Source organism: Chlamydotis macqueenii, chromosome 4 (genome assembly GCF_036417535.1).
Source record: "Chlamydotis macqueenii isolate bChlMac1 chromosome 4, bChlMac1.mat, whole genome shotgun sequence".
Lineage (NCBI taxonomy): Eukaryota > Metazoa > Chordata > Aves > Otidiformes > Otididae > Chlamydotis > Chlamydotis macqueenii.
Window position 1 is genome coordinate 3,947,764 of NC_141559.1, and position 24,309 is coordinate 3,972,072.

The 24,309-nt window shown below is 49.4% G+C and overlaps 2 protein-coding genes across 5 annotated transcripts in view; one reads left to right on the forward strand and one right to left on the reverse strand.

Annotated features, from left to right (window-relative positions):
• Positions 1 to 7,766, forward strand: part of SHROOM3 (shroom family member 3) — a 141,190-nt gene extending 133,424 nt beyond the window's left edge. For 3 of the 4 annotated variants that reach the window (XM_086747207.1, XM_086747209.1, XM_086747210.1), the window contains 4 exons: positions 735 to 1,253; positions 2,086 to 2,236; positions 5,851 to 6,123; positions 6,776 to 7,766. In XM_086747207.1, coding sequence (XP_086603333.1) covers positions 735 to 1,253; positions 2,086 to 2,236; positions 5,851 to 6,123; positions 6,776 to 7,135 — 1,303 coding nt within the window. In that variant the 3' untranslated portion in view covers positions 7,136 to 7,766. The remainder of the gene's footprint in view (positions 1 to 734; positions 1,254 to 2,085; positions 2,237 to 5,850; positions 6,124 to 6,775) is intronic. The other variant, XM_086747208.1, reaches the window with a different exon arrangement.
• Positions 7,767 to 17,310: 9,544 nt separating this feature from the next.
• Positions 17,311 to 19,969, reverse strand: LOC104481277 (16 kDa beta-galactoside-binding lectin). Its single transcript, XM_010122421.2, has 4 exons — positions 19,831 to 19,969; positions 18,283 to 18,362; positions 17,983 to 18,154; positions 17,311 to 17,520 (listed from the first exon to the last, which is right to left on the reverse strand). Exons 1-4 carry the CDS (start codon positions 19,837 to 19,839, stop codon positions 17,368 to 17,370), a joined length of 414 nt encoding a protein of 137 aa, XP_010120723.2. The 5' UTR covers positions 19,840 to 19,969; the 3' UTR covers positions 17,311 to 17,367.
• Positions 19,970 to 24,309: the final 4,340 nt, after the last annotated feature.

Genomic DNA, 24,309 nt, shown 5'->3' on the forward strand with positions numbered 1-24,309 from the left:
AGTTACTGTATGGATTTCAGTGGAGTTGCTTCTTACTCACTCCAGCACAAAGAGTTAAAATGGCTGCTGACTCCTTCCAGTTACGGGTTTTTGAGAGAGACCTATGAAAAGCCATGACAGTTTTTCCAAACAGTTAGAGTTTCCCAGAATACATTTGGAAGCTGGCACAAAATAATGCTGTTATGAAACAGTGACCATCTGCCAAGAAGTGACAACACAAATATGTCACAGTAACACTGGAGTGGATTTTTCCTGGAGGATAGGACTTTGGGCCTGGTGCCCAGCTGGTTTAACTCGGCACAGCTTCCCTCGCTCCCAAGGAGCTGCTCTGGTTTCCATCTGGGAAGGATCTGGCCAGAGCTGTGGTACTGATTGGCTTTTCCAACGTGAAAAGAACAAATGGGAATAGACTGCTCAGGGTGGTACTCCCAGGTGGTGAGACTCCGTGTCCCCAGCCTGTGAGCAGAAAACAAACAGACTTACTGCTCTCTAGTTCCTTCTGTGTTGGAGGGACAAAGCAGCAGTGTCCAGGTTGAGGGGACAGTGTGCTGCTGGTGCCAGTAGCCTCGTGCTCTGGGACTTTCCGTGCTGAAGTGAGAAGTAAGAGACAAAAGTAAGTGAGAGAGAAGGAAAACTCACTTGTCTTAGGCCTTCACCATGTGTTCACAGCGGTCCTATGTGGTAAGTTTATCTCACAAAAATTTTCACATCTCACAAAATTTTTCTGTCCGTAGCAGCTTCAGAAGCTTTCCCAAAGTCGTGGCCGAGAGGGAGATATCAGGGTTGGGCACCAATATCAGTGAAAACAATTGGCCCCTCTCGCCACCTGCGTCAAAGAGGACTGGCTCTCCATCTGCTGTGGATAAGCAGCACCAGTCACCTGCTTCTTCTGAAGGGTCTCAAAGCGCTGATAGGCTGCCCATAACTCAAGCTGAAGGCAGCCACAGAGAGCCAGCGGTCATCACCGGAGAGTCAGAAAACGTCAGCCTGGACTCCGGGATACTCAGCACAGCATCTCCAGTGAAGGCAAAGAAAAAGAGCCCAGAGGATATTAAGTCAGAGGCTCTAGCGAAAGAAATTGTCCATAAAGACAAGTCGCTGGCTGATATCCTGGATCCCGATTCCAGAATGAAGACAACCATGGACTTAATGGAAGGCCTTTTCCCCAGTGGAACCAGCTTGCTGAAGGAGAACAACATGAAAAGGAAGATGACGCAGAAGACAGCTAGCAGGCCAGCAGTGGAAGAGGACACGTAAGCAGTGCTTGTTTGGGTTGTGGGCCAATGTGGCAGCAGAACTCGCTGTTGTTTGCTTTTAAGGACAAGCCTGTGCTGAATTTTTCTGCATCTGTATAGGTGGATGCTGGCAGAGAGTGAGTTCCTCAGTTCCCAGCCGTGAGGACCGGCAGGGCGTTGCTGAATGCCCTTTCTCGTGAGCTCGACTGTACGTGTGGCCTTTGAGCCCACCTCTCTGCGCTGTGTAGCAAACCATGCCGAGCTTGATAAGAGGGCAGGAAATGAACCAGCTCTGGCGGTGTGATTTGATTTCGCTATCTTAACCTTTGTGATCTGAAGCAATTCAGTCCAGAGCACAGTAACAGAGATACAAGAGTAAAATCAGCAGTGGGCAGAAAGATGAGAGACTAAATTTTGGAAGGAGAGATGGGGGCACCTACTTACTACAGGGGGATTCAAAGATCAGCCCAAGTCCTCCAGTGTGGTTTTTTTAAGATAGAGACTCCCAGGTGACAGCTGGAGAATCATACAGAAATAACTTGTAGTGCATCATGCCAGCTGAGATGGTCAGTCTAGCCATCACCGGCTGAGCCGTGCTGATTTCCTTCAGCAGGGATCTGATCCTGTACAGAGTTGTTAACCAGTCGACATTTAAAAAGAGCGGCTGCGCTGTTTTGCGGAGGGGAGAGATAGGAAAGCAGCTGACATGCACCCTCTGATGGCAGGAATCGCCATTTCCTTTGTGGTTCATAACGCTGGGAAGGTACCGGAGTACTGGAAAACCGTGGATCCAGGCATGGGAAAAGGTCAGGCTCAGGCTGAACTCCTCCTTTTCTTCACTGTGGTACAGGAGAGAAGAAAAGGAAGCTCCGGTAACCCTGGTCACCTGCCCTGCTTATTACAGCGTTTCAGCGCCCAAAGCAGAACTGCTGAATAAAATCAAGGACTTGCCGGAAGAAGTGGGTGAGGAAGAGGAGCTGCTGGACATCAATGAGAAGAAGGTAAACTCAGCACACACCACCATTTGCTGGTTGCATTCCTGAAATAATAATAAGCCCTCAAGTAAAGTGTATTTCTATTTGATGTCAGCTTTTGGCAGTCCCAGGTTGCGTTGGGGCTGGGTGCATCTAGGCCACCTGCGAAGCTTCGTTATGGTGACCCAGATGGAACAGAGAGAGCTCATCTGAGTCCTCACTGCAGATCTGAGTGCAAGTCTTGCACAACCCTGAGGCGGGCCTGTATTGCGCCGAACGCTGAGCGCACAGGTTGTAAGAAGCAGTCCCTGTCCCGCGGCGAGGAAGGAAAAGGGAGAGGTGAAGTCACTTGAGCAAGGACAGCTCAGGTTAGAAATAGGAACGGAGTCCAGCTAATGACTGCGCTGAGTGCTTGAGGTTTCGCCCTAGGATTTTTCTCTTCAGTGAATCCAATTTACCCATTTTACCTGCTGTCTGCACTCATTGCCTCCAAAAAACCCACTGGTTACTCTTTTTCCCACACTTTATTGTTTCACTGACTTGCTGAAAGCCATGTGCAGCTCAGTCAGCACAACTGCGATGTGATGACTTGGGTGGGAGGAGAGCAGGGCGGGAGAAGAGGAAACATTTCCCTCTCTTACTGCAGCTCCATTTCAGTGAGGAACGGCCCCTGCGCTTCTTGCTGTAGGCTTGGGCGCTCTGCCTTCCAGGGCTTTTGCGGGGCCTTCTAATTTGCCCCTGTGGTTGCCTCACACTGGTTGCTTGGTAATTACAGACATGTTGCGAAGCTCACAAATCCCAGGGAGCCACAGGCAGATACTTGTCTGTCTGCGCCTCCCTTCACACACCTACGACCTTCGTGTCAAAAGCCGAGTGCCTGCCCGCCCGTAGATTTGCTGGACAGAGCAGCACGGCCCGTATTCCCTGCTGTTTATACACCAGCTAAGCGGGGGGATTAGCCCTATTCTGTGGAACATTTTAGGTGAGGGTGGGACCGTGTCAGGTCTTTGGGAGCTGTCATACCGTGCCGCTGGAGCGGGTTAGACACGCTCCGTGCCTGCCATCTCTTATTTCTGTGGTCCTGCGCAGATTCTGGGTAGCAGGTCTGCACAGATAGATCATGCGTGCGTGGCTCATCACAAGCGGTTGCCTAAGGCCTTTGTCTGCTGCTTTTTAGCCCTTGGCTACAGAGCGCCCAGCATCAAAGGCAGCGGCAGCCTCTGCTATGTCTTTAGCATTCAATCGATTCTTGGGGTGCTCTTCACCTCCAAACCAGCTGCGTGCTTAAACCAACGTGAAAGGTAGGGAGGGATCAAATGAGATGAGGGTGCTGCTCCAAGGAGTCGGCGGATGGGCTGCAAGCATCTGACAGGCTTGCAAAGTAAATGTGAGCCTACCACGGAGGGCAAGTCCCGGGCCTCCAAGGTTACATTTACATGGAAAACCAGAAATAGATGGGAGTGATTAGGCCCAGACAGCAAGGGCTGCCTGGGATGTTTGTTCATGGTCTGGGCGAAAGAGCATTTGCATAGGCATTATCTGAGAAGGCAGCTACTCTGAGAGGTCATTTGGGTAAAGCAAGCTCATTTCCATTGTAGTCTGCAGAGGGGCTATATTGGTTGGCATTCGGGATGGCAGGAGAGTCACTGATTAATGAACACAGAGAAAGTATTTCGCAGTCTCCCTCCAGCTCCCATGCCTTCAGAACAAAGGTACATCACTCCCAGCAGTCCTGTAGCCTCCTGCTAGGGTTGGAGGGCAGGTTTGCACTTTGAGCAAAGCTCCCAGAGCAGGGAGGAACAACTGCCAGTTCTCAGCAGCTCAGTCCTCTTGAAAACCTGTCGAGGTTAATGCCAGACCTTGTGTCCAGCCCATAGAGTCCTGCTATAGTTTTCCTACCTGGCAGCACAATCCTTGAAAAGGGATCCCTTCTTTTGCTGCTTAGGATTTGGTCCAGTAATGGACCAGCAAGCACCTCCAGTCTTTCTTTTGAAGGTGGCATTAGCATCATAAGCACAGGGAAGAGCAAGCGCTGGCTCCTGTCTCTGGGTGCTGCCTGTCCTACTGAGGGGAGAATCCAAGTACCAGAATTTTGGTTGTCCCTTATCCTAGCAGGTGGGATCTCGTACCACCTTTGCTCTCCTCTCCCCATGAACTACCCTGCTAACAAATGCCATGACTTAGCATTCATGGTAGCTGACGTTTGTCTTAAGAGAATATTACTCACATTTTATTCAGCCTCGGCGTATATATGGGAGCTGCAGTGGACTGTAGTGCAGCCACAAAACCGTGCGCTCCTGAGGACGCACACAAAGTCTACCATCTAGTGGTGTCTGGCCAAGCAGTGCCGTTTACTTCCCGGCTGCGAAACCGGTCCCGTACATGCCCCTCTGACAGGGCACTCCTGGGGTCAGGGATAAGGGTCAATTCAGAGCAACCCCAGCCTGACCTGGCTTTGGAGATCCTTTCTCCTTTGAAGCAGACTGCCTTCCTACTTGAAATGTTCAGTTTTGATTGAAAGAATATTTTCAGGCAACCTCGTGATTTACTTCTATTTCGTCCTGCGGTGTTTGTGTGCAGAGTAGATTAACATACATGTAAGGGTGCCTCAGCAGTGCATGAAGAGGCTGAAAAGAACCCACCCTTGTATGAAGAGCTTTTCCTGCTCTCTGCGCTCTCAGTTCTGAGTAAATGGAAGCAAGAATTGCAAGCCCCAGGCCATAGACTTCTGCTTTTGCATGTGTCTTTCCCCCACATCGTAACAGAAATTAGGATCTCCAGCACATGTGCAGCGCTGCTATTTCTGGAGTAACCGAACCCTGGGGGCCTCTTTTTCTTCATCAGTGAAACAGTTGCCAGCTTTTTCACAAAAGGGATGTGTGCTGTCCATGTCTGTCCTCAGTCAGTAAGTAAATCTAGAGCATCTTTGGTGTAAATGCCTGCTGATGCCTCTGTGTGAGGCGGTGCTGCACAGGCAGGGAGTTTGGGTCACGGCTGAATTTGAGGGTTGCACCTCAACACGGAAGCGGCCCAGTGAGGAGCAGTCAGTAGTTTCACCGTACTATAGGAGGAAGAAATATTTAGCAGTTCCTTCTGTCTTGCTTAGCCGTGTGTAACTAGCAAGTGTCAGCTCAGCCTCCTGTCATGCCATTAATACCGCTTAAATTCATTTTTCTGCCAGTTGTTTTGTACAGTTCTGTGTTGTAAAAAATACAACATCCAAACAAGACATTTCAGGCTGGGGCAGGGAGCGGGGAATATGCAGGAGATGTGGCTGTAGCTTTTTTCACTCGGAGAGTTTAAAGAACCTGACTCTCTCAGATGTAGGTAGCTGGGAATATGATACACTATTCAGCTGGTGTATTATCAGAATAGAGTACACCAGATCAGATGTCTCTCTTATAAATGTTCCTTGATGGTAGAACAAATATATCTTCATGGAGCCTGACTGGGTATTCAGATTATCACCTAGATGTGGAATTCCAGAGTTTTCTCTTTTTCCTCCTTAATATCTCCTTTGTCAGCTGTTGCTGACTCGACCCGCTCCTCAGGAACTGTACCCGTATCCTCTTGTGTCGTCATCCATACAGCTGGATGATGATGGTAGTGACCAGTGTGGCAATGTGTTTCCCTTCTGACAGGCTGAGCTCATCGGGAGCTTGACCCACAAGCTGGAAATCCTGAAGGAAGCCAAGGAGGGCCTGCTTGCAGACATTAAGATGAATAATGCTCTTGGAGAGGAGGTGGAGCTGTTGATCAGCACGCTATGCAAACCTAACGAGTTTGACAAGTACAAGATGTTCATTGGAGATCTGGATAAGGTGGTGAACCTCTTGCTCTCCCTCTCGGGACGCCTGGCCCGCGTAGAGAACGTTCTGAGTAGTCTAGGGGAAAACGCCAACAGTGAAGAGCGGGTATGTATCTGCACATCCGTAGTGTCTTGGCCTTTTTCGGGATGCGGGACAGCAGCAGTCACAAGAACGTGACTGTACAAGCTAGGACCTCCCAAGGCTCACAGGAGGGCATGTGTCTTAGTGCTTCGTTATAAGCAGTAGCAAACGCAGTCCTGTCCCTGGGAATCTTGGTCCCGGTTTGTGTAAATGTCTCAGATCCCGCAGCTTTTGTCTGGGGACAGAACGGCCATGTCAGGGCAGCATGTCTGTGACCCGCAGCTGGAGGAGAGGCTGTATGGTGTCGCGTGTTGTGGAACAACCCACGGCCTTTCACCTCACTTGAAGCTGCTTTTTAACATTCTTTGGGGGGTTTGGGAGCCAAAGCCAGGTGTTCCTGGTAGCTGTTGCTTTCAAGCCGGTTTTACTGACTTTCTTGGAGCACTTTCTGCCCCACATCGACTAGAACATTCAGAGTCAGATTCAGTGGGATTCCCGTTCAGTCCGCAATGAGGAGTCCATCCTCCTGTCCCAGACTTTTGACTGTGTGTCTGGGAGCTTAGCGGCCATCCCCGCCTCCCCGAGAGGTGGCAAACATGCTGTCGGGGGAAAGGAGAGGGGGAGGTCAGTGAGTTTGGTGCTGGGGATACTGAAGCACTCTCTCTGGTGTGTGCAGAGTTCGCTGAACGAGAAGAGGAAACTGCTGGCTGGCCAGCACGAAGATGCCCGGGAGCTGAAGGAAAACCTTGACCGTCGAGAACGGGTGGTCTTGGAAATCCTGGGCAACTACCTCTCCGAGGAGCAGCTCCAGGACTACCAGCACTTTGTAAAGATGAAGTCCGCGCTCCTCATAGAGCAGCGAGAGCTAGACGATAAAATCAAACTGGGTCAGGAACAGCTCAAGTGCCTGATGGAAAGCCTCCCCACAGACTTCACGCCCAGGGACGCAACAGCAGCAGCTGCCCTAGCTGCAGCACTTGCTACCTCCGCCGGGGTCGGTGGTAAAACACCTCCAGCGGTCCCTTCCTCACTCTGACCTTTCCCAGGTGGACCTGGGACACAATCCTCCTGCTCGAGTCTATTTAATCCAAGTACTTGGCAGAAGGTTCTCTACAAAGACAATGAACAGAGACAGGTTTAAAACAAGATTTTAATGAAGGAAAAAAATAGCAATAATAAAGGTTTTATTTTCCTTTCCTTCCACCTCTGCTTCCTGGAAACTTAAGTCAATGTGGAGGGAAGTCTCCTCCTGCCAGAGATGAGGAAGAGTCTCACGAGAATTAAACACATTACCTTTAATAAAAAACATGACCTCCTCTCCTCCCTCCCTTTCCTGCCTACCTGGCACCTCATTAAATAATGAAGGATCTAAAAGAATGAAGCCTTAAAAATAAAACCAACCCATTCTACTGAACATTATTGATATTTATATTTTTTAAAGAACAAGACAGATTGTGTAAGTTTTTGTACATACTCTAATCAGTCACTTGATTCTACTTTGTTCTGTATGTAGAAAAGACATTTAATTTTGTATTTTGTGAAAACCTTAACAAAAAGAGGGAACCCCAAAGATAGTCATGCATTAGCTTGGAACATCTCTTCATGGTTTTGTTGCTGTTGTTGTTGTTGTTTTTTAATATAATAAAGGGCTACCAGAAGAAGCTGCAGCCGGTTTCAACACATGCTAAATATACCACTAAGAGGCCTTGGGAAGGAGATTTTGACCAGGAAAATACCATCTTTCCTCTTCTGGATCTTGTGATCCACTAATTCTGGAGTCTAAACACACTTTTATGAGAACCTGCATCTCAGGAGCCCAGGTTAGCGTGAAGTGAGGAACTCGGGTCTGGACTCACTGCGGGAGCGTGGGGGCAGTCTGTCTTTGTTTGGAATGATCTAACCCGTGATCTGTGTTGCCGTTGCAGCCAGAAGGCATTTCTGTGAGAGGGCTCTCTAATGACTTTATTTATAGGCCTGTTTTTGTGAAGGGATGATGTGCACTAGGACTTTTTTTCATACAGCGATACCTCATTTGTCTGAACTCACTTCATGAGAAATTATTTTACAAGCCAGACGAGGCATTAACTTGAAATCTGATACTCTCTTCCTACTCACAGAAATCACGTGTATGTAATGATAACGTTGTGCACCCTGGTTAGACAGACAAGAGCCTCCCATACAGAGGGTTGGATTATTTCCTAGTCAGGGCAACCTGGAGTAACTAAGTTTGCCTGACTGAACTTTACCGAGTCAATTTACTCGGTACCGGAGGATTGCTGCCAGTTTACAGTCAGCAAAGCAGATGGGGGCAGACTCCCTTTTTCTGTATGGAACATGTTTCCTCTCTAATGAGCGGCATCGCCTTTTAGACAAAACGGCTAGAAGCTGCATGAACAGATTCGTGGCTGATGAGCCAGATTGGGGTCACCTCTCTTCTGACCTTGCAGAGATTTCCTGCTGCAGCGGTGATTCCAGCTTCTCCTGAGTCCCGCGTGTTGCATTGTTCATCCCATCCTATCTTGCCACCAGGAAGAGCAGAGATTTTAGTCATGTAGTTTTTAGTCAGTTCATTTTGAATTTCAACTCTAGCACGTGACTGAAAATGACATTCATTGCTTTCAGTGCTGGTTTTAAAGCCCCTTTTTTAAAATAATAGCTCACATCATGCTATTCCACAAGCAGCTTGGCAGACTAAAGGAAATGACAGTGCCCTTCTGTCGTGTCAAGCATCAATTCTCCAATACCCAAAAGAAAATCTACCTGGTTTTGTAATGCTTTTTGAAGCAGCAAGCCAATTACTTGTGATGACATCTTTTCATTACTTCTGAGCTTGAACGCTGCTCAGGTTCATACAGCATTTCATGAGAACCCTAATCAGGGGAACTGATTTTCATCCTTAATAGCTGAATCAAAAACAAAATTGGAGGAAAAAGTATTTTGGGGGTCACTCAAGAATGATTATTTGTTTGAGTGGAGCTTCAGGAAAGCAGTGAGGGGAGCTCTTTCAAGCCAATCAAAACATTGGATTTGCTGTAAAAAAAAGAATCCTACACAGTTCTTCAGTTTAGTTTATCATATGTAAGAGAAGTTGTTTTCATTTAGATTTTTTTTTACAGCCACCCTTCCATCCTACGCTTACCAAAACAAATCAAAAAAAGTTGGCAAATCTGGCAGGCTTTTGTGAACAGCTTGAGACCGGCCCACAGTGCATTTTCCATTTAGTAAGTTCTTTCCTGAAAAAGAAAGACCCTCAGGCCAGGAAGAGCCTCTCGTTCAAACAGGGTCTGCCTGTTTGCTCCGGGAACCAGCAGTGACTTCAGGAGGAGCGCCTTTGGCTGCGCACGCTGCAAGGTCCAGCCACCTTCGCCCACACAGGATGCGTGATTTATGGCACTCGTCGCTCTGCACGCCGGCTCTGCGCTGCAAATCAAGTGTTTCCAAGTGGCGGGCAGGGGGCCAGCCTTGTGGTGGTGGTATGTAAGTCTTTACTAAATAGTGTGTAAAATGGTTTCTTTTGTCAGGTTTTCTACTAAAAATGTCGAGGTTAAGGGTTCTTGGTGGTTTACAGGAAATTCAGGTGATTGGCATGGCTCTGTGGTCCAGCAGGTTTGGGGGGTGATGATGAAGGTCCTAGGTGTGCTCCCACTGCAGACACAAGCATCAGCTAACGAAGCAAGTGATAGTTACTTCCATTTTTGTAACAGCTTAGATCTTCAGGTGGAAAAGAGTTAAAGCCCGTATTTCTGTTGTAAGCACCAGTAAGTTTATCATTAGGCAAACAGTCTTTGCACAACAGTTGCTCCCATAACTGCAAGTTTTGCTGACTTTGGTAGAAGCACATATTGACATGTCCTTAAAGGCAATTAAACATTGGCCAAGCCAGTAGATTGACCTCTCAGTGTCTTTGCCAAAAAGGGGAATCTATTCATTGCTCCTTATCCCACCTTGCTTTTCCTTTGTGTTTTTAAAACTCATTTCCCAGAGTGATGACACGATTTCCTGGGACAGGAATACCATGGACAGAATTTTACACTTACTGTCTACTCCTTGTAAACTTACTGAAACAAATCTGAATTTTGGGTCTGGCTACATGAGATTTTTAGATCTGAACCTGTGGTTATGTGGCTGCAGTGGAGAAAACCAGGAAGCTAGATAGAGCAAGCATGATTTGCATTGCTGCCCCTTCCCCAAAACGCAGTGTCTTGTGCATCCCAGAGCTGAGATCTTTCCCCTCGCAACTGCAGCGGGGCCTAAACATTACAGCATGTTAAAAACAACTGATTCAAAACACATTTTCCAACAAACAGCGGTTCTCAACTGGTGATCGTTTTTGCTAAAAATGAGCATTATGTTTATAACTGAAACATCTGTTTGCAATACTGGTATGGTGTACCCTGCCTCCCCCCCTGCCGCGGGGACAGTGGCACTGGTCAAGGTTGCTGGCCAGCCTCTGGAGGTGACAGTGGATGAGACACCAGTTCAGCATACCCGAGTCAAGCGCCTTCTCCAAAGCGGTCTCCGGAGAGGTGTGTCGACTGTCGAAGGATCCTGTGACAGCTCCCCAGCCCGTTCAGCTGCCTACAGGCGATGCGTCGCACAGGGTGAGGTGTGCAGTCTCACGTCACTAGCTTCAGGAAACATCCTGGCAAGGACAAAGCAGTTACGCTTTTGACATACATTGCCAGTTCAAAGTAAAAGCTAGCTGTACGAAAGCAACAGGGTTTCTCATGCCTGTTATGTTACAGTGTGTTTGCACATTACAGTTAGGAACACAGCATTTTCCCAGTACTGTCTCACTCACTTGGGGATCTGGATCTCTATTCTCTATTTATTTTCTGTGCCTTTCTGGCTTAGGCTGCACGCCTCAGGATCAAGGATATTGTTGTGTTATCTGCCCTCTCCAGATTGCCCATTCTCACTATTAATTAACATCTCACTTGCAGAGAAAACTTCCAGTTTACGCAGTGCTACTGGCTTTTGTCTTTGAGGCCAGTCAGAAAAGGCTTAGGGAAGAGAATGGGACAGTATTTTTTCCTGAGTCAGCGATCCTTAAATTGTTATCTTCAGTTTTCAGCCAGTTTCTGAGGGACCTCTCTGGAAAAAGGCAGATAGAAATCATTGTTCCACAGCCTCCTTGCTCAGGCTGTAACCTTGGCTCTAGAGAGCTGGGGTGCGCTTTTCCTGGGCTTTGAAAGTGATCGAACATTATCACTGTCATAGCACCCACACCCAGCACAGGGGGGACAGAGAAAGATGGAGGCATGCAGTTGCACCGTGATGCTGTCTGTTGCGCAGGATATTGAAGCAGGTCTTTTAAACTTAGCTCTCAGTAAGCCCTCACATGCTTTTAGCACTATGCTGCGCCTACAGCCTACTCTGCCATGCCGTGCCACCTGACATAAGCGCTGTGAAAATCCAGTCATCCGACTCACAATTTGCTTTTTTTAATCAGAGCCCTTGGGCAGTTGATGGTCACAAGGAATTCACGTCAGATGCTCTCCTCAAGACTAAATCTAGTAAAGAGTGTTTACATTCTAGGGTCTCTTGGTTGTAAGTCTACACACAAGATCTTTTGTGAAGGTTACCTATAAAATGGGTCAAACGCAGAGCACCAAAACAGTTTATGTGTCAGGCCTGATCCATCATCTCTACAACTCAGCTGCTGTCGTGATCGTTTAGACTGGTAATTAAAAGAAGCAAGCAAATTAAACTGGATGGCATTTCATACTCACTTCACACAAATCCTGAATATTAACATGAGCAGTGACTTGTCATTTGCAAAATGGGAAACAGAGCGAGCTTTTCACAGGAGAGCCCATGCTTTAAATCAATATAAGCAAACTTGGGGCCTATCTGAAGACGCGATCCCCAGGTCTCTCCGTGCCTTATTCAAGCATCCACCCAGCCAGTGTTTACATCTGGGCCTGATTGACCTAAGAGCTGTTTCTGCCTTTATATCCCTTCCAGAGGGGATGTGTGCTGACCGTGGCACGGCATTATGGTTTGGCTGTGTTCCTGCAGCGCTGTTGCTCATGCCTCTGCACATAAACTAAGTGTCATACACCTCTCGAGTACTACAGGGATTTTCTAGCAGTGCATTACTGAATAAACATCATTTGTGTTGTGCAACGGAATGTATTTATGCGGCCAGAGTGGTCTCAGTCTAGGAGACAGCCCTTTCCCGCCTGCTTTGGCCAGGCTGTGCTGTCCCTTTTCCATACAAACTGCAGAAACAGGCTGAATTTGGGGTGTCAGGTAGCCCGGGGGGCCCTCGCTAGATGCTCATACGCGTGCAGCTTATGCTGTTGCTTATGTGCCTACAGTAGTACAACCTCTCCAGCTGTAGCTTTGGATTTGGTGCAGTTTGCTGCGCGTTAGCGCTGAAAAAAAATCCCTGCAAAAATCTGCTTTGTCAGGGCCTGTTGCAAAATGGCGGGAAACTGGAGCTGGCCAGGCTCAGCACCCGCGGCTGGGCTTGTGGGGGGTGTCAGCATGGCTCTGCCTGGATTAGGATTTGGGATTAGGAAAAAGGGTTCATTTTCTGCTACACCGTAAAGAAAACACGGTAGATGCAAGCCAGGCAGCTTTTTCCTCTGTGATCTGCAGCCTGAGACCATGTCTTTCTGCTAGGGTTGCTCTGTGAGCAGACAGCCTTCAAATGAAGCAAGGGAAACCAGCAGTCCTTCTTTCATTCATGTTTGTTTTAGTACTAAATGAATTTTTAAGACTGAAATGAAAAAAAAAAAAAAACCAAAAAAAAAACCCAACCAAAACCACATAATTCAGCTGGAGAGAACAACAGAGAAAATGGCTTACATGGGACCTGCTTTTGCACAGCTTGTTGTGCCACAGGTGTTTTGCTGAGCTAAAATAAGATTGTGATTTAAAAAAGGATTTGGGCCAGCTTAGAAAGGGTGGCATTTGAAAATAAGAAGCCATTGCAGAGGTTTTGGAGGAGAAAGAGGCTTTCTGAAGAAGTTTCTCCAAACCAGCTTTGTGGCGGGCGCCATTTTACCTCATCCAGGAGCCCGGCGGGGCCGCCCAAACCGCCCCAAGCCGGTTCCAGCTGCCCCCAGCCACACAGTGCAGCACAGGGGATGCCATCAACGTGCCCGCCAGCACCCATCCCTCTCCAAAACCTCCAAAAATGAGAGCAGGGCTTGCCACCCACCCCTCCAGGAGTGTTTTTAGGGTTAGCACCTGTGGGGCAGCCAGGGCTAACGAGGGGCAGCTGGGCTGGGGGACAGCCAGCCTGGAACCCACAGGCAAGGAGCTGCAGGAGGAGAAGCACCTCAGCCTGAAGCCTGCTGAGAAAAGGTAAGTAGATACATATTTTTGTATTTTTTTTTTTCTCCTCATGTGGGAAGGCTTTGTAGCTTTTGCCTGCCTGCTTGCAGGGGGGAAATTTTGCCGGTTTGTGGGAAAACAGGCATGGTTTGGGTTTGGTTTCCAGAGGGCTGTCCTCAGAGGGAAGGCCTCGGCATGATGGCGGCCATATGCAGGGGGTCTCAGCAGGGTGTGCAGGCCCAGCAGTGGCCCCCAGCCACATGGCAGGCCTTGCCCTCAGCCTTTGGCTCCTGTCCACAGACAAATCACCATGGTCTGTACCTGCCTGGCCCCAGGGGCCTGGTATTTTACCCCCACAGCGTCCAGCTTTGTGCTTAGACCACCATTGCACCCCAGGAAAGGCGAATTCTGTGTTTAAGGTTTCCCATGCTCTGCACCAGAATGGGGGGGCCAGTTATCAGGTAATGCAGCTTATGGTTTGAGGCTGACTTTGTGAAAGTAAGGGACAGAGGTTCCCTTTGTTTTGTAAATGTTGAAAGTGGCGCCAAGGGAGTGGCAGGGGAGGAGACAAAGAATGTGACTGTCCTCACCCTGCACAGCTGGCTGGTGGTTCCTTTTTCATGTTGTACAACTGATGTCAGTTTATTTCTTATGTCTATTGTTTGGGAGAAATTGTCTGGCACCGTTTTTACTTGTAAATTCCAGTGGGAAGTGACCCAGCTGGCTTCCCATGCCCCACCAGAACCTGGATTGCCCTGCAGCTTAATCCAGCACTCCCCTTCCACAAACTGCACATAAACTACACATAGTTTCTGGGTGCAGTGTCCTGCAACTGTCTTTTGAGGCTCTGCTGAACACTGTCACATGCATGCTTGTGTAGCTGCAGTCACTAGGATGGCCTATTTCTGTCAAGTGCAGTTACTGTGAACTACTAGGGGAGAAATTATTTTTTGAGAAGACAAAGCTGCTGGTCTGTCTTAGCCATCACTCCTCTTTTTGGTCCTGCATGAGATTTTAATTCCTGTTGCATCTACTATTTCCAAACTAATACCTTTTGCAATTGGGTATATGTTCTCCTCTTCCTTCAGACATAAGGTGATAATTTACATCACTTGATTTGTGTTCACAGAATCATTTAGGTTGGAAAAGACCCTTTAAATGAAGTCCAACTGTTAACCTAACAGTGTTAAGTCCACCACTAAAGCACATCCTGAAGCGTTACATCTACATATCTTATAAATACCTCCAAGAATGGTGACTCAATCACTTTTCTGGACAATCTGTTCCAGTGCTTGACAATCCTGAATAAGTTTTTCCTAATATCCAATCTACATCGCTTTGTTGTAACACAAAGCCTCACAGCTGTTTTGCAGTGTTTTCAAGGTCACATTTTTCTTGCTGTAAGGAAATAAAATGGTGCAGCTTTGATGCCTGGTGAACACCCAGAGATGGAGGCTGAGTACAGATTAGCAAACTTGCAGGATTCAGCAAATGCATCCCTCTCAACAGGAATCAGTTGTTTCTCCCCCACCTCAGCCTGAGTGTTCAGGCAACCAAGGGGTAGATTCTTCCTGTAGGCTCCTGGCTCCTGTGGGGATGTGTTGCTGGACTGCTAGACTGACTACAAACAATGCAGGATTCAAATTAAGAAAAAAAAAAAACAAGTAAAAAAAATTAAAAGGAAACTCACACTTTCTTTAGGCCATGCTGTGGTGCTTTCTGCTCCTCCCCAAAGCAAACAGAGCTCAGGGTCCTCCCAGAGACACTGACAAGCTGAGTTCACCGTGCACTTCCAGGGCAATGTACTTGGCAGGGATAAGCCCTGCTTCCACATTCACCGTGACCCTCTGCCTGCAGCAAGGTGTAGTGTTCTTGCTTTCCTGCTCACTCTAGCAGGAGAGAAGTTTTACCATCACTCAAGGAGACAGCCAGGGCACTCTGCCTGTTTACCCGTGTCACTTATAGGAACAGGAGTATTTACAACTCTGGGACATGGGAGAACAAAACTGAAGAGGAAGGAATTGCTGGCAAAGGCATGCTTCCTTCCTAGCCTTTCTCCTGTTTTGTTGTCTCCTTAGTGGGAGCTGCCAGTGCTAGAAAGCAGGATAAGCCTAATTAACTGTTGTGGAAAGTACAGGAGGGGGCTGGCCCCTGTGAAGGCACTGTTTGTACCCTGAGCATAGCAGTCAGGAACACTTGTGGCTAACCTAGGCAGAAATCAGGACTGCCAGGTCAAGAGGCAGAAATGAGAGCAGCTTTGCTCTTGTCAGTGCTGACAGACATACATCTCATCAGGGCAGCCAGCAACAGGGACAGCAGAGGGACCAGCGGGAAGCTCCCCTGTGCCTCTGCAACATGCAGGCCTTGTACTTTTTAAATGCCTGTAGACTTCGTTTAGGTTACCATGTCTGTGCCCACAGGGTGACTGGCAAAACACAGCTACAACTCACGCCCGTCTGGCAGAGGTGCAGGGCGGCCTCTGTAACAAGGGTTATCAGACAACAGAGAGAAAAGGACATCAGTAAAGCAAGAGGGTCCACCCCCCGAAGCAAATTCCCCTCTTTGCTCATGGGGATGCCCAGCTCTGGGGCAGCTGCTGTAGTAGAGTTACTGCCATGCAGCAACTGTCAGCACCTGTCAGCCTCTCCATAAAAAGCCTTCAAATGGCCAAAATACTCTGCCCCTACCCAAGCAGCTGGCCCAACTGTTCAGCTATTCAAAGGAGCAGCAAATGCAGCCCTAATCTAGCACAGCCCTGCTGAGAGATAAACCACCAGGAGTCAAATTCCCCCACTTAGCCAGCATTTGGCTAAGGAAGGACCTCCCCAGCAGTCAGTTACCAGCTGAGCTGCACTGGGGCAGCACTGCTGTAGCTTCAGCTGTCACGAAGCCAGCTCCTAAACCGGAGCATCCAGCCCAGGCTGCCAACTCTCCACAGCAGACAGGACTTCTTTACCTTTCATCAGGTCCTCACACACTGCAGCAGTCCCAACTCGAGCCCTGTCTTGGGTAGGTATGGCTAGCAAGCAGCTGGGGAGTAGCAGTAGCAGGCACACTCCAAGGCATTGCAAGAGCAGAGCTAAGAGCTTGTAAGAAGAGACTGTTTAGTAAGCTTTTTTTCTTCCCCCCCCCCCTACCTAACTGCAAGTAGTTGTCCTTGGTACACGCAGGATTTAATACCTCTCGTAACTCAGTTTGATACAGTCCTTAGGCTCTGGACCTTATCAGCCACCTGTTACAGACCCGCAGGCTGCTGCATGGCTTGTCACCCATACCCACCGTGTTGCTAAGCCACTCACCTCATGGCACAACATGATCTAGGGTCTCTGACAGTCTCAAGACCTCAGGTCATGAAGCAGCACAGACAGCCTGGATCCTCTCGAGACCTCCCCTCCTAAGCTTTCTGTCAGGCTCCACCTTGCACTCCATGTCTTTTTACCCTGGGAAGTGCAGTCAGACGGACTTGCCTGCTCTTCTCCTTAGGCTCACTAGTGCTGGCCCACAATGCACTTGACTGCTGAGCATGTTCTCGGAAAGCAAAGCTATTTGCAAGGGCACAAGCCAAGCCCTGTTCCCTGTCAGCCCCCCATCCCCAGCAAGGAGATGTGAGCATCGCTTCTTGGTCAGAGATAGCGCAATGCATGCCGAGCACACGCTTGTTTGGGCTTCCCTGGCTGGGACTAGCCCCAGAGGTTAGAAGCCAGACAGGCAGGGACCCCTCCCTCCAGCAAACGGAGTGAAGGGAGCAACTGCTGCTAAGGTAGCTTTATTCACAGTAAATCATGCTTTGCCTGGCATGTAGTCTGCCTCAGTACCAGCTGCAAGGCCGCAGCATAAGTAGGCACATAGATGGGTACATACCCCTGCCCATCCCTGTAGCGTGCAGGAGCAAGCAGATTAGGGCAGAAAACAGCAGAGGAAGAAGCCAGTGCAGATTTGGGTTTATTTCACTATGCAGGGGAGAAAACAAAACAAACCAGGCTATAGCTGTTCGCTGAACTTAATGGCTTTGACTTTAAAGTCACCCTCCACCGCCAGGTATTCAATTTTCTCCATGCCCAGTCGATTAGGGAACTGGAACTCCACCTCGGGCAGCTTCACCGTTGCCTCCGTTTCATTGAAGGATATGCAGATCTGTAGAGGGCCAGAAGAAGGAAGGCTAACACATCACAGCTCACAAACCACACTCCCTCCAGTCTGGGTGCAGGACAGATGAGGCAGCTGCTGGTCTCAAGGCCATGCTCATTAGCTCAGCCTCCTCCCTGCTCAACAGATGCATGGAGGGGAGGAAGCTTGCTTACTCTGCCCCAAGGTCAGCTTCACACTTCCACAATAATGCAATGAGACAGACCTGGTCTGAATTTCAGGTCAGTGTTTTAATTGCTCTTAATTGTATGGCTTGCTAAGGCCAGAGTGGAGCACTTAACACATCTGAGCTGTTAGGAATTGACTTGAGCAGAGCAGGTCTAGAGAGCAGGCTGGCTCTGACTGCGAGACTCTTCCCCTGTTGCTTCATCCCCTTTCCATGCCAGCTCCTTCTCCACTACAGAGGAACAAGGCAGCATTAAAACTCCACACACACCCCCAGGGCCTCACCTCAATCTTGTCACCTTGCTGGAAGGGAAACTCTGCCTTCCTGTCCTCCTCGCCCCACGTGCCGTTCTCCTTCGAGTTGCACACAATGGTGTTGACATCCCCGTGGCAGTCAAAGCGAGGGTTGAAATGGAGCATGAGGGTGCTGCTGTCCTTGCCTACATTCACAGCAAACCTGGGGAAACACAGAGGCAGTGCAAAGGAGTTGCCTGCACAGCGGCTCCAGCTACCCAGTGCTGACAAGCTGAACACAGCAGGAGCTGAGGCTTCCCCCAGCACCACATCCACCACCTCCTCACTCACCCTTTGGCATCAGGCAGGATCTTCCCTTTGACCTTGATGCATTCTCCAGGCTGGATGTCCAGCTGAGTAACCACCAGTCCCTGCAGGGCCAAAGCACAGGGATTAGGCTGTCCCAAGGCAAGCCATGCTTGCGCCAAGGTGCAAACCAGCTCCGACAGACCCCAACACATTTGCAGTTTTGTGCTAGAAGAGTTGAGTCAGGCCAGCTGCCTGTCTCAATCCTCTGCCACAGAATCCTAGTTGCCAGCCACCACCCCGCTGGCATCTCCCACCTCAGTAAGGACCCTAAACTGACAAGGAGGGGATTCAAACCAGTGTAACAGGAGTAGGGCACAGGGACCCATTTACCAGCTGCTACAAATCCCTGCAAGCCAGCTTGCACCTCCGAGTCAGCAGTGACCACAGTCCTTAGCACAGGATTAACGGTAGTGAGGCAGCTTTCCTAACAGTACATCTGTCCCCCTCCCTGGGTGGGCCCCCAAAAAGAGTTTGCTGTCTTAGAGCAGCCTACACACAGCAAGAGGTCAGTAGAGCCCACTTCTGGCTGTAGCTCAGTAAAGCAGAACAAACACTGCCCAGGAAGCTCCCATTGCGGAGAAGAGGGCTTGATCCTTTCCTCAGAGCCAGGTTACTCACTCCCCCAGCCGCATACCCCCAAAATAGCACTGAACATTACCAGCGTCCCTCAGCTAAGAGGAAGATGCTGCTCAGTGAGGTCAGGCATAACTCAAATGATGCTTTGCTGCCTGTGTTCCAGGCCCAAGTGCAATGATGCTGAGTTCTGCTTAACCATACACCAGACACTGCAGGGAGACTGATTTCAAGTTAGTTATATTGTCTGTGTGGGCTAGTTCTCCTTGCCTGGCTTACGCAGGCCCACGTGCAGCAGCTGTGGAGCCCCCAACTCCTCTAGGACTGCCACCAGCCCCAGCGGTGCTTGTCCTCACGCCTGCTCCCCGCTCTGCCCACGCACAGGCTGCTAGCATCAGATTTCCCCCAGTCGCTAACCTGCTTATCGTCACGGCATTAACGCTGCCTTCTGGCTCTGTTTCTAGTGCCACGCTGGAGCGCAGCCTGAAACGCAGCCTCAGTGCCCAGGGGTCTTTCGAGGAAAGGAAAGTTAGGGCCACAGGGGTACGTTAGAACACCCTGCCATCCTGCTCTCCTCTGCTGTTGCATTAAGAGTTAGCCCCATCCTCTATCCAAAAAGCATTTTTTTTTTCAGAAGGAAAATACAAAGTTTAAAGGAAAAAAAGTTAGAAAGAGTACTCAAACTGTAGAACTATAAACGATCCCAAACATTTAGAGTACTCACAGATATAAACATGCATTAGAACTGCTTCCCATTTAGATAACACACTGGATGAGAGGAGGGAGAAGAAAAACGGCTGGTCAGCCCTAACGATTCCTCCCATACCATCTATCAGGGCAGCATTTCCTCTCAGCTAATCCTTTTCCCCTCCTACCTCTGGCACCAAGCCCAAAACCCACACGCAGCCAAACCCTCGTCTTTCTTCACACGCCAGCCCACTTGCAGAGGACACTCACTTGCTCCATGCTGCAGCCACCACGCAGGACACCCCCGAGCCCCTGCTCCCCCTCTGAGCATGACTCAGCGCTGAGCTCCCGCAGCTTAAATCACTTGGGCAGGACCATCACATGATGGAGGGGGAGTGAAGAAGGGGATCGGCTGCAGCTGTTGGGGGCTGGAGCTTTCTCAGCCATTTAAAGTGGGCAGCGGGAGATCTCTGTGGATATTGTTCTTTGCAAGCAGGATGTGTGTGATTTTAAAAGCTAGGGATTGTTTGTTTCTGGGTGATCCTAGAAATCCTTACTGTAAGCTCTTCTAGCTGCTATGCAGTGTATGTTGGCTCTCGTCCCGGGAGCTTGAGAGTGGCTCTGTGCCTGCAGCGAGGTGGCTGCTTTTTGTTAAGTGATCCACGTCTAAAACCAGGGTTAGAGTCCTCATGTTACTGCTGCGAAGTGACTGCCTCTGGGAATGTGTGTGTACGCATCCTCCCAGCCCAGCCTCATGCCTGCAAGGAGCCAGGACTCGCGGGAGGCCCTGGGTACAAATTACGGCTGCTTGCAGTTAATGAAACCCAAAGATTTGTTATATTCATGCCAGCATTTAAAAAGTGCTCGAAAGTTAAGGTCGTTTGTGTGGGGCACTACTGGATGTGAGAACTCAGGCTGCAGCTTTTGAAAAGGAGCGTGATCCTGCTGGTTCCAATCCAGTTGCGAAAGACTCCAGAGGGAAAAGAGAAATGCTTTGTTAGCAGAGGAAGAGGCCGGGCAGGGCTGAGTGCAGCCGGCAAGAAAGGAGGCTGCTTTCCCAGCGAGCCCCTAACGCCTGCTTTTTCCCTTTACTATGTCTCTTGGAAGCACGCAGCATCATGACTGCCCCAGGGGTTTCTGCAGAGCAGGGAGGTGAAGCGGGGAGCAACTGCGGAGCTTTGTGGGTCTGCGGGACTGGATCAGCTGGGTGCCGCTTGTGGCTTTGGCTTGGCTTCAGCAGGGTCCTCAGGCCTCCGTGCTTCGGTTTCCCTCATCCATGAAGTGACAGTGATGACATGCAGCTTCACAATTCCACTTGGAAAACTTCCCTCAGAGCTGCAGCGTGCTACTTGTTGGTTAAGCCGTGCCTAGTCTGTAAGATACCCATCTGCAGATCCCTTCGGAGGGGCTGCGCAGGACAGCTAACGGAACAGCGCAGGAATTCATGGCTAGGTAGCAGGAGGAAACACGCTGCCTCGCAGGAGGCTGCTGGAACTTCATTAGCGCTCACTGTCACGCACAGCATCCCGCCTCCTGCACCATCCTGTGCCCCAGTTATCCCCCGCACCCATTGCTGAATATCCGCGTGGCGTTTCGGCCTCCCGTATGACTCTGGGGGAATCAAAGCCCAGCTGCGTTTCAACTAGAAAATCACAAGCCTGAAAGGCAGCCCTGTGACCGGTGTGTATAAAAGAGGGCAAAATGCTGACTGGAAGCACTACAGGAAAAATCCCGCACGTTGCCCTGGCCTCAAGCTAACTCCCTGGCCACGCTGCGCACACGCGAGAGCCAGGCTGGAGCGGGGAGTTATCTGCAGGAGCAGAGCTGGTGCAGGCAGCGGACCCCACGGAGAGCAGGCCCCTCCATGGGCAGTTCAGAGAAAGGCCAAGTAATTAATTCCACCTTAAGTTTGCCCCAGCCTCCAGCATGATGTTAACTGGGATCACGTGTTATAGATAGGCTTTAGGCGCCCGCTCTCTGTGCGCCTGAGTTACTGTGCAGTTGTTCCCCCGTTCACGGCCACGTGTGAGAGGTTGAGCAAATTCTGTTTGGTCGGTTGGGTTTTTGTATTTGCTTTCCATTCAGCTCTGGGAAATCCCTGGAGGCTTCTCTCCTCCTTTCAGCACGGCAGCGTTTCCGGAGAAAGAGCTGCTGGCGAGGGGAGTTGTGGTGCTGGGGCCGTGCAGTGCCATAGGCTGCCAGTGACGGGGAGGCAGAAGAAATAACATCTTCCCTTTTGCCGTCTCCAGTGGGAAGATGTGGGGGAAAACTCCCCAGTGGGGCTGCTTCCCTTTCGGAAGGTTTGTAGAGGGGGATAGACTGCAAAGCAAGGCCATGCTGCCCAGCCTCAGCCCACCAAGGGTGACCCCAGCCCCTCTGCACAGCACGAGGGAGAGGACGTCTTACACTGCCCATAGAGAAGGGTCTCACCGCAGACACATGCTGCTTCCCAGGATGGGAGTTTTGTGCCTGAGGAAAAACATAAAGCTCACAGCAGGAAGGCAGAGGACTAGGGTGTGCTTTAAAGGTCTGGGGAGAACGGAGAGAGATGCTGCCCTGTGCAAGCCGCTCTTGCACCCCAGCACCAGCAGGTGATGTTCTGAGAAGCAGCTCTGGGCTGAAGACCGAATGCAGAGAAGAGCCCTAGGGAGCTTTATCTGGATGGTAGCAAGGGATTGCAATACAAACAGGCCCCAAGAGAGAGTAGTGGAGGTGCACGCAGTGTACATGTTCCCATTTCCAGGAGTTACTGCTCTCCTACATGCTTTTGGGGAAGAGTGTCACACCCACCAGGCAGCCCTGGCAGAGAGAGAAGAGTAATCTCCTGCTCAGCCAGAGGGAGATGCCCAGAGGAGTTTTCCCCCGTGGGGAGAATGAAGGGTTCCCTCCCAGCATCTGGCCTCGCAAGCTTGCTTGAGGACACGGGGCACTGCCCAGCACCAGGTCCTCAGCCCAAACGCTTAATTCCTCTCTTGATTTGCACAGGCTGAACTCAGACAACTGGCCAGCCTGATTTTCTTGTAATTCCCCAGAAATGCCCCAGATTTGTTTTAGAAAAATGCAAATACCAGAAGGATGTAGCATGCTGGTTGTTGCTCTTTTTAATCTCCCATGAGAGAAAATACACTGTGGCCCTTGGCAAGTCATATGTTTGGCTCATGGCTCCTGTCATTATAAATGGCTTACTCCTGAATTTGGAAGGTCTAAGAACACACCTCTGCTGCTGGCGGACTCAAGGACTGCAGAATATTTGGTAGCCCACGTGACATGGGATGCAGAGGCCGGTGCTGCTGGCTTTTCAGTGTCCATGCCTGGTTTGTCTTGCACTGAACGCACACACACTGGTAGCTGTTGATGCTACATATCTTGAGTTACTCATTGTTGCGGCTGAGAAAGAGGCCCCACTTCTTGCTGAAAGAGCAAATAGTAGCTTTTTCCTTCTTTGGAGATGGCATCTGGCCCCAGCTCCAGCACCGCAGTACTGTCCGTGTGCTTCCCTGGGAGGGCACCACCGCTCCAACCATCGCACCAGGGGAACACACACCTCCATCACTTGGGCTGCCAGGGAGGGGGAAACACTGCTCCAACTCACTTTCACTAGCACAAGGATTACACTGCTAAAATAATGACAAGAGACTCATTTCCCTTTTTAATGTGAGATAAAGCTTAAAGTTTGCTGTAAGTTTGGGAGGGTTTTGCACTTTCTTTAGAGAAGGTTTATTCTGTTGCTACAAGTTTGTTCTCAGTTCATCAAGCAAAGACATCATCTTTCTCTTGCACTGTCTGTCAGGAATACTCTTGTCAACACTGTCTGGATAGGATCCTGGTCTCAGCCATAGCCCCTTATTACTCTTGCAACCCAAATGTTGTTACAGCAAACTAGATATACATATTTATTACATATTATTACATATTTATACACAGAGCTGTTTTTCTACCTCTTAGAATATCTAGGGACTTTAGCTTAAGCAATCCTTGGCTACTACTGTTTGTTTTTGATTGTTCCTGTTTCTCCCGTAGCATGGTAGTTTGTCTCATCCAAGAAGTTCCTGCCTTCTTGCTTAAGTAGTCATCACCCCCTGAAGAATTTAATTGCACACAGTTGCTCTGGATCCTTCTGCACCAAACGTCCCTTGCATGGCTGGCTGTAACAATGCTCTTGCCACCATGTTATCTTACATGCCTGTGCCCTCCACGCGGGTTGGTCTGGAGACCACAGGGACATCGAGCTAGATCCAAGAAAAATCCTTAGCCTGCTCTTATAAGGCAAAGGATGACTCTGGAGCCACAGTCCAGTTTGGCAGGAGGTTGAGAGACCCTCCCCAAGCCTGCAGGCACTGAGCTTCCCAAAACACTGCTTCAGAGAGAAGTTTGTACCAGGAAGAAGGGCTGAAGCTCCACTCCATCCTGGATGCCAGCTGGAGTTTTATGGCCACATGTCACTCCAACATTTTCATCCCAGGGGGTTTCCCAGTTTCAGCTTTCCCTACATTAAAAGGGAAGCACCTCTATTTCAGGTTACTTATAAACCAAGTTAATTATAAGGAACTTCTTGCACTGTCTCAAAGTGATGAAAGGAGTTTGCTGATCCCTTCAATGGGATTTCCTGTGTCTCATTAACATAGACCCAAGCTGACAATCCCTGTGTTTCTCTCATCTCTCAGTGGATTAGATTTAACTAGACCAAGTTGTAAGCTACCCAGCAAAACTGAGGCTTTGTTATTTTGGACTCATTTCACTTTGGCACCT